This window comes from Oryx dammah, unplaced genomic scaffold (genome assembly GCF_014754425.2).
Source record: "Oryx dammah isolate SB20612 unplaced genomic scaffold, SCBI_Odam_1.1 HiC_scaffold_29, whole genome shotgun sequence".
In the NCBI taxonomy this organism is placed as follows: Eukaryota; Metazoa; Chordata; class Mammalia; order Artiodactyla; family Bovidae; genus Oryx; species Oryx dammah.
This window is the reverse complement of record NW_024070213.1, coordinates 18,447,598-18,459,600: the sequence shown is the minus strand read 5'-3', so window position 1 is coordinate 18,459,600 and position 12,003 is coordinate 18,447,598. Positions and strand designations below refer to the sequence as shown.

Below are 12,003 nucleotides of genomic sequence, written 5' to 3'. Positions count from 1 at the left end.
CATCTCATCATCTGCTGTCCCCTTCTCCTCCTGCCCCCAATCCCTCCCAGCATCAGAGTCTTTTCATATGCTTTTTAATATGCTGTCTAGGTTGGTCATACGTTGCATTAGTCATGTCCAACTCTCCAAATCTATGGACGATAGCCCACCAGGCTCCTCTGTCCAAGAGCTTTCCCAGGCAAGAATATTGGAGTCGGTTACCATGAACTCCTCCAGGGGATCTTACCAATCCAGAAATCGAACCTGCATCTGCTGTGTCTCCTGCATTGGCAGGCAGGTTCTTTATCACTAGTGCCACATAGGAGGGAAAGTTTCATATGACAGAAATGGGATAGGCTTTCAGAAGTGAGGGGAGAAAGCAAAGGTTTGCAATGATTTGATGCAATGATTAGTGAACAAATTTTGTATCACCTCGGGGAAAAGATAAGCACCCAAAATGTGAATAAGACATTTGTAAAATTTTCTTCTATGGCCAACACAAAATCGTCATTGGTTGAAAAGTGACTTTTTTAAATCACAAATCAGAGAACCCAGGACTTCTCTTCCTTTCTTTTCAGACCGACGATGAAGGTTGTTTCACACAACTAGTAAATGCTAAATTACTTCAGCTGAAACAAAAAGGATATGAGAACACATTACAAGTGGAAGCCAAGGTCAGAGAGGAGGGAACAGGTTTGTATTATTATTAAATGTGCATTAATTTGTTGAACATTTATCAAATATTCAATCCATGTAAAATACTTTCTAGTTTCTGGGGACTGTGTTAGTGATATGGTCTCTGCCCTCAAGGAATTAGGAATCTAAAAAGAAATTATACATATAAATGGCTATGTATATATGTATCTATGTATTATATATAACCATAATAAAATCTGGAGGCTTCCCAGGTAGCGCTAGTGATAAAGAAACCACCTGCCAGATCCCCTGGAGGAGGGAATAGCAACCCACTCCAGCATTCTTGCCTGGAGAATCCCATCAACAGAGGAACTTTGGCGGGCTATGGTCCATAGGGTCGCAAGGAGTCAGACACGACTGAAGCGACTTGGCCCACACCATAAAGTTTTCACAGGAAGTGTTAATAAATAAGGGCACAATAAGTGTGAAGAGAGATAGTTTATTCTAATATAGACCAAAAAAAAACTTCTAAAAGGTAGCATTTGAGCAGATTTGAATAGAATGGATTGTATTTTGAAACAGTAATGCACCAGAAAAGCATAATAAGCATAAAACAAATGTCTTCAGTCACAAAGGAATCTTTAAAAGTAGGTTGGTTATAAAGGTGTTTAGAAAAGTAAATTGTATACTAGAGAGGTTAGACTTTATTATGAAAGAATTGGATATCTTCAGCTATATTTAAGGAGAATGACCTAATAAACTATTTTTAAGTTAATTCCAAAAAAAATTCATATAAATAAAATAATTGTTAATTCCAAATAAAATGCTAACAGAACCCTTAAATATAAAAGAAAAATAGCAAGTGAACCATACAATGCTAATTACAAGGGAAGGCAATGATAAAAAGTAAAAAAAAATCTGTTAATGCTATTAAAAGTATGAGTCCATACCCAGAATTATCATAATGCTGTTTTGAATATTATCCACTTTTTAAAAATCATGTTTTCATCACATAGAAAAAAACACAAATTTCACTTTTCTTCAAAGGGATGTCAGTCCTAAATGTGATTTAAAACATTTGAGTAAAACTTTTTAGTTTTTTCACCTCAAGCTATTAAATATTTTCTAATTGCCATTTAGTAGTTTTATATAGAATATTCAGTACTTAGACTACTCAGTTAAAAGAACATGGTATATATTATAATTATACAATGCAAAAGAGGGCTTTGGTTATATTTTTATATTTGTAAAGTTAAAGTTTGATTTAAATAGTCACTTTTATTTTTTTATTGTCATTTCAATTAAAAAAATATAAGAACAGGAAAAAAAAAGTTAATTTTAGCAGGCATGAAAAGGACAGGCTAGATGAAAAATATGTTACAATGTGTTAAATCAGAATACTGTCCAAAATGACCCCAAAGACTACAATTTTGGAGGTCTGGGAAATGAAAATATCATTAACCAACATAAGGAAAAGATGAGAAAGAATTATGGTGATGAGGATTTGTCTAAGACAATTCATCATAGCTTGGAATATCAAAATGTCAGTTGATTCACTCAATGGACAATTTCAAAAGAAAAGTCTGAGCAAAATCAGGATCCGAAATGTAAATCTGAAACCATTCTTATGGTATTCAGATCATCCTAAGAGAAAAAGCAAGTGTGCTGAAAGTAAGTTAATTATCATTGCTAAATTGAGGCTAGAGGTGGACAAGGAGGGGCTGAAAAACTGAAACAACTACAGTCAGAAGATTAGATAAATAGGCAGAATAAAACTAGAAGACATAGGGTTAGAGAAGGAAATGGCAACCCACTCTGTATGACTAGATGATTGAGCACACATAGGGTTAGAGTTGGGGGGAATGAAAAAGTAGTTTCTTTTGACAGAGGAAGACTTTAGATAATGGAGATAAAATACAGATCACACTTCACTGAATGAAAAAGCCCTGGGTATCGGATATACTTTTCACCATGTGCTGGAAAGAAGGCTTTTGCTGGGGAAAGGGTTTCTGACAGAAATTTAAGAATATTTTTAGGCCAGTGTGAAGAATCAAGTTGTTCCCAGATGCTTGCTGGAGGGGAGCAAGACAGAGCAAGATCTCTGAGGAAATGAGGAAAAAATCTCCTCAAGAACATGGATGGAACAAGCAGGATATTTGTGAAACGAGAGAATTGAGGAATTATAGATGTCAATGAAAGAATAAGAGTATATGGATGTTTTTTTTTTAATAATGGAGTGAATGAAGCTGGGATGGGATAGGAGGTGAGGTGAATAGAACATTTAGAACAGTTCAACTTTTCTGAATTATTCTTCAGGGTTGGAACTAACCGGACATGGATCAAGTGAAATCACAAACACCTTAAGCAAACTGAAATTTACTAAAGTGGATTCACATTACAGACGTGGGCTTCCTTTCTTTGGGCAGGTAAAGTTTCTTTTCAATATAACCATATTTGGGGGCACGTGATTTCTAGGAAAACCAATTTTTATATCAAAACTTATCTTTTAAATGAATCAAAATTCTTTTATTATACAAAAGCAAAATTTGTTATAAAAACAAACATTTATTTAGAGTGAGTAAAGAAATTATAAAAACTTAAAAGGCAAACACCTTATATAGGGCTTCACTGGTGGCTCAGCAGCAGGAGACCTAGGTTTGATCCCTGAGTCGGGAAAATTCCTTGGAGTAGGAAATGGTAACCCAGTGCAAGAGATCCCATGGACAGAGGAGCCTAGCAGGTTCCAGTCCACGGGGTTGCAAAAGGTCGGACACAACTGAGCAACTAAACAGTGACAACAAAAACAAAAAGAAGCCTTATAATGAGATACAGAACAACAAAGATGAAGAAAGCTGGGGAAGGTAACACCGTGAATCTACTGTTGGCAATTCTCGATTAAATGCTCATAAGTTATCTAAACAGAAATGTCAAAAAGCAAAGTATTTTAGAGCCCAGAAAACAAATCTTACTTTTATATTCTAAGATCTTCATCAGATGACAATAGCCAAGGTGTCGAGAAGTGAACACAACAGAGTGGAAAATGTTATTGCGATATAACACCTGAAATCAGCTTTCACTTTCTTATTTCTCTTTCCTATTTCTAGGTTCTTCTAGTCAATGAGAAGGATCAGCCAATCCCCAATGAGACTGTAGTGGTCAGTGTGGATATGTTTCAGTATAGTGCCAGATTTACTACAAATGAGCACGGTTTGGTGAACATTTCCATTGATACCAGTAACTTCACATCTTCTTTCATTTCAGTTGGGGTAAGTGGAAATCTAAATACAAAATAAGAAATAAGAAATTCTGTCAGAAAGCTTTCACTTTAGACTTTATGACCTGATCTAGTTTCAGGAGACATTTATTAAACCATCTTGATAGTCCCTTGAAAATCCAACATTTTTATAGCTTTATTACAAACTAGATTTTAATTGTTTCTTTGGTAAACCACTATTTTTTCATTTTGTGTGAAATATTCTAATGTCCTTATGCAATGTACAACCATAAGGGTATTAAGAAAAAGTTATTGATCTTGATTATGAGTGAATGTGACTAAATTCATACAGTGTAACTTTAAATAAACTTAACGGAAAGTTGTTTATAGATTACTCTTTATTTTGGAAGGCAGCCTATAATGAAATCGAGTAAGCATGGGTCTTAAAAAATCTTCAGCAAATGACAGAGTGACTTTATATATAATGTTAATAAAAATAACTTACTTAAGACTTTTATTCTATCCATTAGGTCACTTACAAACAGAATAGCTACTGTTTTGATAGCAGATGGGTTGAAGAATCTCACATACCAGCAACGCACACTGCAACACATATTTTCTCCCCAAGCAAGAGTTACATTCAGCTTGAACCTGTGGCTGATACTGTGACCTGTGGGCAAATACAGGAGATTCGGGTGCACTACATCCTGAATGGACAGATTCTGACAGATGAAAGCGAATTAACCTTTTATTATTTGGTAAGACTAAAAGCCACTGTAGCTCTTCCTAATTATATAAACCCTAAAAAGATTGCTATTTAGTTGCTAAGTCATGTCTGACTCTGTAAAACTGGGATTTCCCAGGTAAGAATAATGGAATGGGTTGCCATGTCCTTCTCCAGGGGATCTTCCCAGCTCAGGATCGAACCCAGGTCTCCTGCACTGCAAGTAGATTCTTTTCTACTGAGCCACCAGGGAAGTTCCAACTAAAACGATAGAATTTGTATCTAAATCAGTCAGTTCAGTTCAGTTCAGTCACTCAGTCATGTCTGACTCTTTGCCACCCCATGAATTGCAGCACGCCAGGCCTCCCTGTCTCCATCACCAACTCCCGGAGTTCACTCAGACTCACGTCCATCGAGTCAGTGATGCCCTCCAGCCATCTCATCCTCTGTCGTCCCCTTCTCCTCCTGCCCCCAATCCCTCCCAGCATCAGAGTCTTTTCCAGTGAGTCAACACTTCGCATGAGGTGGCCAAAGTACTGGAGTTTCAGCTTCAGCATCATTCCTTCCAAAGAAATCCCAGGGCTGATCTCCTTCAGAATGGACTGGTTGGATCTCCTTGCTGTAATGCCCTTTATGTCAATATAATTTGTTTCTGTGTTTATGAGTGAAAAAAAGTTGCTTCCTAGCAAATTAATGCTTTAATTTTTCATTCATGTTCTAGTCTCCCCTGAAACTTTAAGTTTTTTTCATTTTTTTCTGAGTTCCATTGGAAAATTATTGAACAGAAGAGGAAAGCACTTAGGCGACATATTAGTCAGAAAGAATGTTTTATCTTAGAAGTCAGTAGATCAATAGACAAAAGATAAAAATCAAAACAGTCAATAGGAAACAATATGTATAAACAATCTTTAGGAAAAACATTGAATTTTACATTAATTGGAGAAGTGAAAATTTTAAAAATAAAGCAGTAGCCTTTTACTCCTATAAAAGTTCTAAATAATTTACAAGTTCAAGAATTTGTGTGTGACTATAGGGAAAAGTACATTGACAGGCATATTATAAGTTGGTATGATACTTTTGGGGTCAGTATACCTATTTACGTCCAAAAATTAGAAATATTCAAAGCTGGTAATTACCCAAGTAAGACTTTTGAACAAAAAAAAAACCTTATGTGTTAGAAAATTCTGTATAGGAACATATAATATATATAGTACTTTGGTAATTCTAAAAAAAGTAAAATAATTGACAGTAAGTTAGAATCCTAGTTTTATTGCTTCCTAGTTACATGACCTCAGGTAATTAATCTCATCTGTAAAGAATAATGTCAATCATCTCATAGAGTTATTGTTGTGATCCACACAATCAGAGGCTTTAACGTAGTCAATGAAGCAAAAGTAGATTATTTCTGGAATTCTCTTGTTTTTTCAATGATCCAGTGGATGTTGGCAATTTGATGTCTGGTTCCTCTGGTTCCTTTTCTAAATCCAGCTTGAACATTTGGAAGTTCTCTGTTCACATACTGTTGAAGCCTTGCCTGAAGGATTTTGAGAATAACCTTGCTAGCATGTGTACTGAGTACAACTGTGCGGTGTAGTTTGAATATTCTTTGGCATTGCCTTTCTTTGGGATTGGAATGAAAACTGACCTTTTCCAGTCCTGTGGCCACTGCTGAGTTTTCCAAATTTGCTGGCATATTGAGTGCAGCACTTTCACAGCATCATCTTTTGGATTTGAAATAGCTCAGCTGGAATTTCATCACCTCCACTAGCTTTGTTCATAGTAACACATCCTAAGTTCTGCTTGACTTCACACCCCAGGTTGTCTAATTCTAGGTGAGTGATTACACCATCGTGGTTATCTAGGTTAGGCAGGAGGAGAAGGGGACAACAGGGGATGAGATGGTTGGATAGCTTCACCAACTCAATGGACATGAGTTTGGGTAAACGCTGGAAGTTGGTGGTGGACAGGGAGGCCTGGCATGCTGCGGTTCATGGAGTTGCAAAGAGTCAGACATGACTGAGCGACTGAACTGAACTGAACTGAACTGAGGCCCTTTTTTATACAGTTCTTCTGTATATTCTAAAGGCTTTCTTGGTGGCTCAGATGGTAAAACATCTGCCTGCAATGTGGCAGAGCGGGGTTTGATCCCTGGGTCGGGAAGATCCTCTGGAGAAGGAAATGCCAACGCACTCCAATACCCTTGCCTGGAAAATCCCATGGACAGCCATGGGGTTGCAAAGAGTCGGACACAACTGAGTGACCACTTTCTGTATATTCTTGCCAACTCTTCTTAACATCTTCCGCTTCTGTTAGATTCACACCATTTCTTTCCTTTATTGTGCCCATCTTTGCATGAACTGCTACCTTGGTGTATTTAATTTTCTTGAATACTTATGCTTCATTGACTACACTGAAGCCTTTGACACAGTTTTCCACAACAAACTGTGGAAAATTCTGAAAGAGATGGGAATACAAGATCAGCTTATCTCCCTCCTGAGAAACCGGCATGCAGGTCAAGAAGCAACAGTTAGAACCAGACATGAAAAAATGGACTGGTTCAAAATTGGGAAAAGAATATGTCAAGGCCGTATATTGTCACCCTGCCCATTTAACTCCTATGCAGAGTGCATCATGTGAAGTGCCAGTATGGATGAGGTACAAGCTGGAATCAAGACTGTTGAGAGAAATATCAACAACCTCAGATATGCAGATGACACCACCCTAATGGAAGAAAGCAAAGAGGAACTAAAGAGCCTCTTGATGAAGGTTAAAGAGGAGAGTGAAAAAGCTGGCTTAAAACTCAACATTCAAAAAACTAAAATCATGGCATCCAGCCCCATCGCTTCATGGCAAATAGATGGGGAAATAATGGAAACAGTGACAGGCTTTATTTTCTTGGACTCCAAAGTCACTGCAGATGGTGACTGCAGGCATGAAATTAAAAGATGCTTGCTCCTAGAAGAAAAGCTATGACAAACCTAGACAGTGTATTAAAAAGCAGAGACATCACTTTACCTACAAAGGTGCATATAGTCAAAGCTCTGGTTTTTCCTATAGTCATGTACAGATTAGAGAGGCAGACCATAAAGAAGGCTAAGCGCCAAAGAATTGATGCCTTCAAGCTGTGGTGCTAGAGAAGACTCTTGAAAGTCCCTTGGACAGCATGGAGATCAAATTGGTCAGTCCTAAAGGAAATCAACCCTGAATATTGATTGGAAAGACTGATGCTGAAGCTGAGGCTCCTATACTTTGGCCACCTGATGCAAAGAGCTGACTCGTTGGAAAAAATCTTGATGCTGGGAAAGATTGAGGGCAGAAGGAGAAGAGGGTAACAGAGGATGAGATGGTTGGATGGCATCATCGACTTAATGGACATGAGTTTGAGCAAACTCTGTGAGATGGTGAAGGACAGGGAAGCCTGGTGAGCTGCAGTCCATGGGATTGCAAACAGTCAGACACAACTGAGCAACAAAACAACAGCAACATAGAATTATTGCCAGAATTAAAGAAAAATCTTAAAATTATTTAGTTCAGTACCAGACACATGGAGAGTGTAAATGCTTTTAATTTTTTGCTGTTTTTTAAACACTCTCTGACATAAATCACAGTAGGATCCTCTATGATCCACCTCCCAGAACACTGGAAATAAAAGCAAAAATAAACAAATGGGATCTAATTAAAATTAAAAGCTTCTGCATAACAAAGGAAACTATAAGCATGGTGAAAAGACAGCCTTCTGAATGGGAGAAAATAATAGCAAATGAAGCAACTGACAAACAACTAATCTCAAAAATATACAAGCAAGTCATGCAGCTCAATTCCAGAAAAATAAATGACCCAATCAAAAAATGGGCCAAAGAACTAAATAAACATTTCTCCAAAGAAGACATACAGATGGCTAACAAACACATGAAAAGATGCTCAACATCACTCATTATCAGAGAAATGCAAATCAAGACCACAATGAGGTACCATTTCACACCAGTCAGAATGGCTGCGATCCAAAAGTCTACAAGTAGTAAATGCTGGAGAGGGTGTGGAAAAAAGGGAACCCTCTTACACTGTTGGTGGGAATGCAAACTAGTACAGCCACTATGGAGAACAGTATGGAGATTCCTTAAAAAACTGGAAATAGAACTGCCTTATGACCCAGCAATCCCACTGCTGGGCATACACACCGAGGAAACCAGAATTGAAAGAGACACGTGTACCCCAGTGTTCATCGCAGCACTGTTTATAATAGCCAGGACATGGAAGCAACCTAGATGTTCATCAGCAGATAAATGGATAAGAAAGCTGTGGTACATATACACAATGGAGTATTAGCCAGCCATTAAAAAGAATCCATTTGAATCAGTTCTAATGAGATGGATGAAACTGGAGCCAATTATACAGAGTGAAGTAAGCTAGAAAGAAAAACACCAATACAGTATACTAACACATATATATGGAATTTAGAAAGATGGTAATGATAACCCTGTATGCAGGACAGCAAAAGAGACACAGATGTATAGAATGGACTTTTGGACTCTGAGGGAGAGGGAGAGGGTGGGATGATTTGGGAGAATGGCTTTGAAACATGTATACTATCGTGTAAGAAACGAATCACCAGTCTATGTTTGATACAGGATACAGGATGCTTGGGGCTGGTGCACGGGGATGATCCAGAGAGATGATATGGGGAGGGAGGCAGGAGGGGGTTCAGGATTGGGAACTCATGTACACCCATGGCAGATTCATGTAAATGTATGGCAAAACCAATACAGTATTGTAAAGTAAAGTAAAAATAAAAATTAAAAAAAAGAAAAAAATAATAAAAATAATAATAAAATAAAGGCAGCAATAGATAATACTTACATTATATTTTATACCTCCCTTCACTATATATTGCTTTGCATATAATAGATGCTTAAAATATATGTTGAAAGAATATGTAAATTTAAAATATTAATATCCAAGATAAGTAGTAAATAATAAGAAATTCTAAAACGTTGTAAAATTACATGTTTGTTATTTAAGGTATATTGTTTGAAGTTTATTACTTAAACTACACATATTGGAAAATATTGGAAGAGAAATTTAGTAAACAAAAGTAACTTTTGGGTTGAAATAGTGAGATTCTTGTTATTTGTGAATTATAAATATGTTATTTGTATATTATAAATATGTAAGTTTAAAAACTACCCTTTAAAATGATAATAAACATATTTCCCTCTGTCTTCAGATCAAAGCAAGAGGAAGCATTACTCAATCAGGAACCCATGTGTTATCCATTAAACAAGGAGAGTGTAAGTATTTTCAGGATTTCCTATTTTTTTTCTCTTAAATTGCCCCAAACACTTTAGCTATTTCTTACATCAGAGCAAATGGCTACCAACTTTCTTCCATCAACCAAAGATGGGGAAGCTGATTTTAAAAATATGAATACTAGGTTCATTTTAGTACTTTTTAAAATCCTTTTTATGATGTTTCTATATTTTAAATTTTATTTCTAAAGTAAAATATATTCATTTTATTATTAAATTTTTAATGCAGAAAATAACTGAAAAATGAAAATAATCACCAAATAAATATTTTACTCTGTATGATTTTGTATTAGTTTCTTATTGCTTCTGTAGGAAGCTTGCTGGCTAAAAACCACACAAATTTACTTTCTTGTAGTTCTGTAGAAAGAAGTCTTACTGGGCTAACATCAAGGTGTCAGCAGAATTAAATTCCTTCTGGAACTCTAGAGGATTACCTGTTTCCTCACCTTTTGCAGCTTCTAAAGACCTCCTGCATTCCTAAATTTATGGCTTCTTCTATCTTAAGTGCTAGCAACACACCATCTTCAAGTCTCTCACTTGTATTCCTGCCTCTCTCTTTTAGATCATACTTTCCTTCTGGATTTTCTTGAATCATAAATATCCATTGATATCTGTTAATTAACTTTTCAAGAAATACTCTATTACCAAAGATACGTATGTTTAGTCTCTTTGTTACATATCCTCAGGCTAAATCTCATAAGTAGTGTCCCTTTTTTCCTGTTCATTTGAATTATAGGCTGTCAGTTTACTAAAGCAATTTTTATTTTTTTTAAAAAAGCATATTTGGAAAGATCAAAAAGTCCATTCACCCAAGGTGAGTGAATATTTTCAAGAAAAATAAAGAATACATATTATAAAGATTAGAACATATATGTCTTTTATTTTTGACACACCATTTCTCACATCCTGACACACAGTGAGTATGCAATACATATTTTTAAACTAATTCATAAATGAAGATTAAGATATTTCTTTATGATTTACAACTGTTAAATTTTTTGGAAAAAAAGTTTCCCCATCAAAACTATACTTCAAGAGAGTCTATCTTCCTATCTTGATATAGCTCATAATAGGAGTTTGCATAAAAACATTAATAAAACATGATCATTGCCCTCAAGATGCTATATTTTTTGTGCACTCTTCTGCTTATACGTTTGAATAAATCCCATTCTTTACTAAAAATTCTAATGGAAGAACTTAGAATTAAGTACTATTTCCTTATTTTGTAAAGTAGAAAAATTGCTAGCCAAAAAAAAAAAAAAAAAGTCTCAACTTGCTTAAGATAAACTACTGTGCCAAGGAGGGTCTCTTTTCACTCTATTTCTCTAGTGGCCCTTTATCTCTTTTTATTTAAGCAGGTCAACACAACATAAAGCCAGCATTGCACTTCAACATTCTTCAGAATTTTCCAAATGAAGATTGATTTTTATTTAATCTCCTAACTCTATTTATTCACCACCTTTGTTGAGATAATCATAAAAAGCTGGATTAAAAAGACCTTTATAATTAATCATGACTTTTAGATTGTGCTTACAATCTTGTAATTCTTTGAATTTCAAATTCATCTGTTATTAAATTTCTACTAACTCTATCACTAAATGAAAGCTTTTTTTTCTAGCCTATCCATTTTTCCAGCAGCATGAGACAACCAAGACCATAATAAAGACATATCACTCTAAACCCTGCTCACCATAGATTCTCCTTAGGTCCATAAAATCTCTTTTCTAGATAAAAACTCTCTTACTAAATTTTTTTATTGCTTAAAAAAATTGAATTCAGGTAGTCAAATATGGAACAGTCCCTCTAATTTTCCATTTATCATGGATTTTTATGGGACTGAACATTATCTTGGTTTTTCAAGAGCAAGTAAGTTTATCCCCAATAGCATATCAAAAGCCAAATTTCCTCATGAGGAAATTTCTTCAAAATTAGTTCCTGCTTCCCTTGTGGCTCAGCTGGTAAAGAATCTGCCTGCAATGCAGGAGACCTAGGTTTGATCCCTGGATTGGGAAAATCCCCTAGAGAAGGGAAAAGCTACCCTTTCAGTATTCTGGCCTGGAGAATTTCATAAACTGTATAGTCCATGGGGTCGCAGAGAGTCGGACACGACTAAGAGACTTTCAGTTCAGTTCAGTCGCTCAGTC

At 35.9% G+C, this 12,003-nt stretch overlaps 1 protein-coding gene across 1 annotated transcript in view; it reads left to right on the top strand.

The window, feature by feature from the left end:
• The window catches only part of LOC120858799 (pregnancy zone protein-like), a 57,491-nt gene that overhangs the window by 15,169 nt on the left and 30,319 nt on the right, over positions 1-12,003 (top strand). The window contains exons 9-13 of the mRNA XM_040235113.1: positions 558-672; positions 2,932-3,041; positions 3,720-3,881; positions 4,360-4,587; positions 9,778-9,841. Coding sequence (XP_040091047.1) covers positions 558-672; positions 2,932-3,041; positions 3,720-3,881; positions 4,360-4,587; positions 9,778-9,841 — 679 coding nt within the window. The remainder of the gene's footprint in view (positions 1-557; positions 673-2,931; positions 3,042-3,719; positions 3,882-4,359; positions 4,588-9,777; positions 9,842-12,003) is intronic.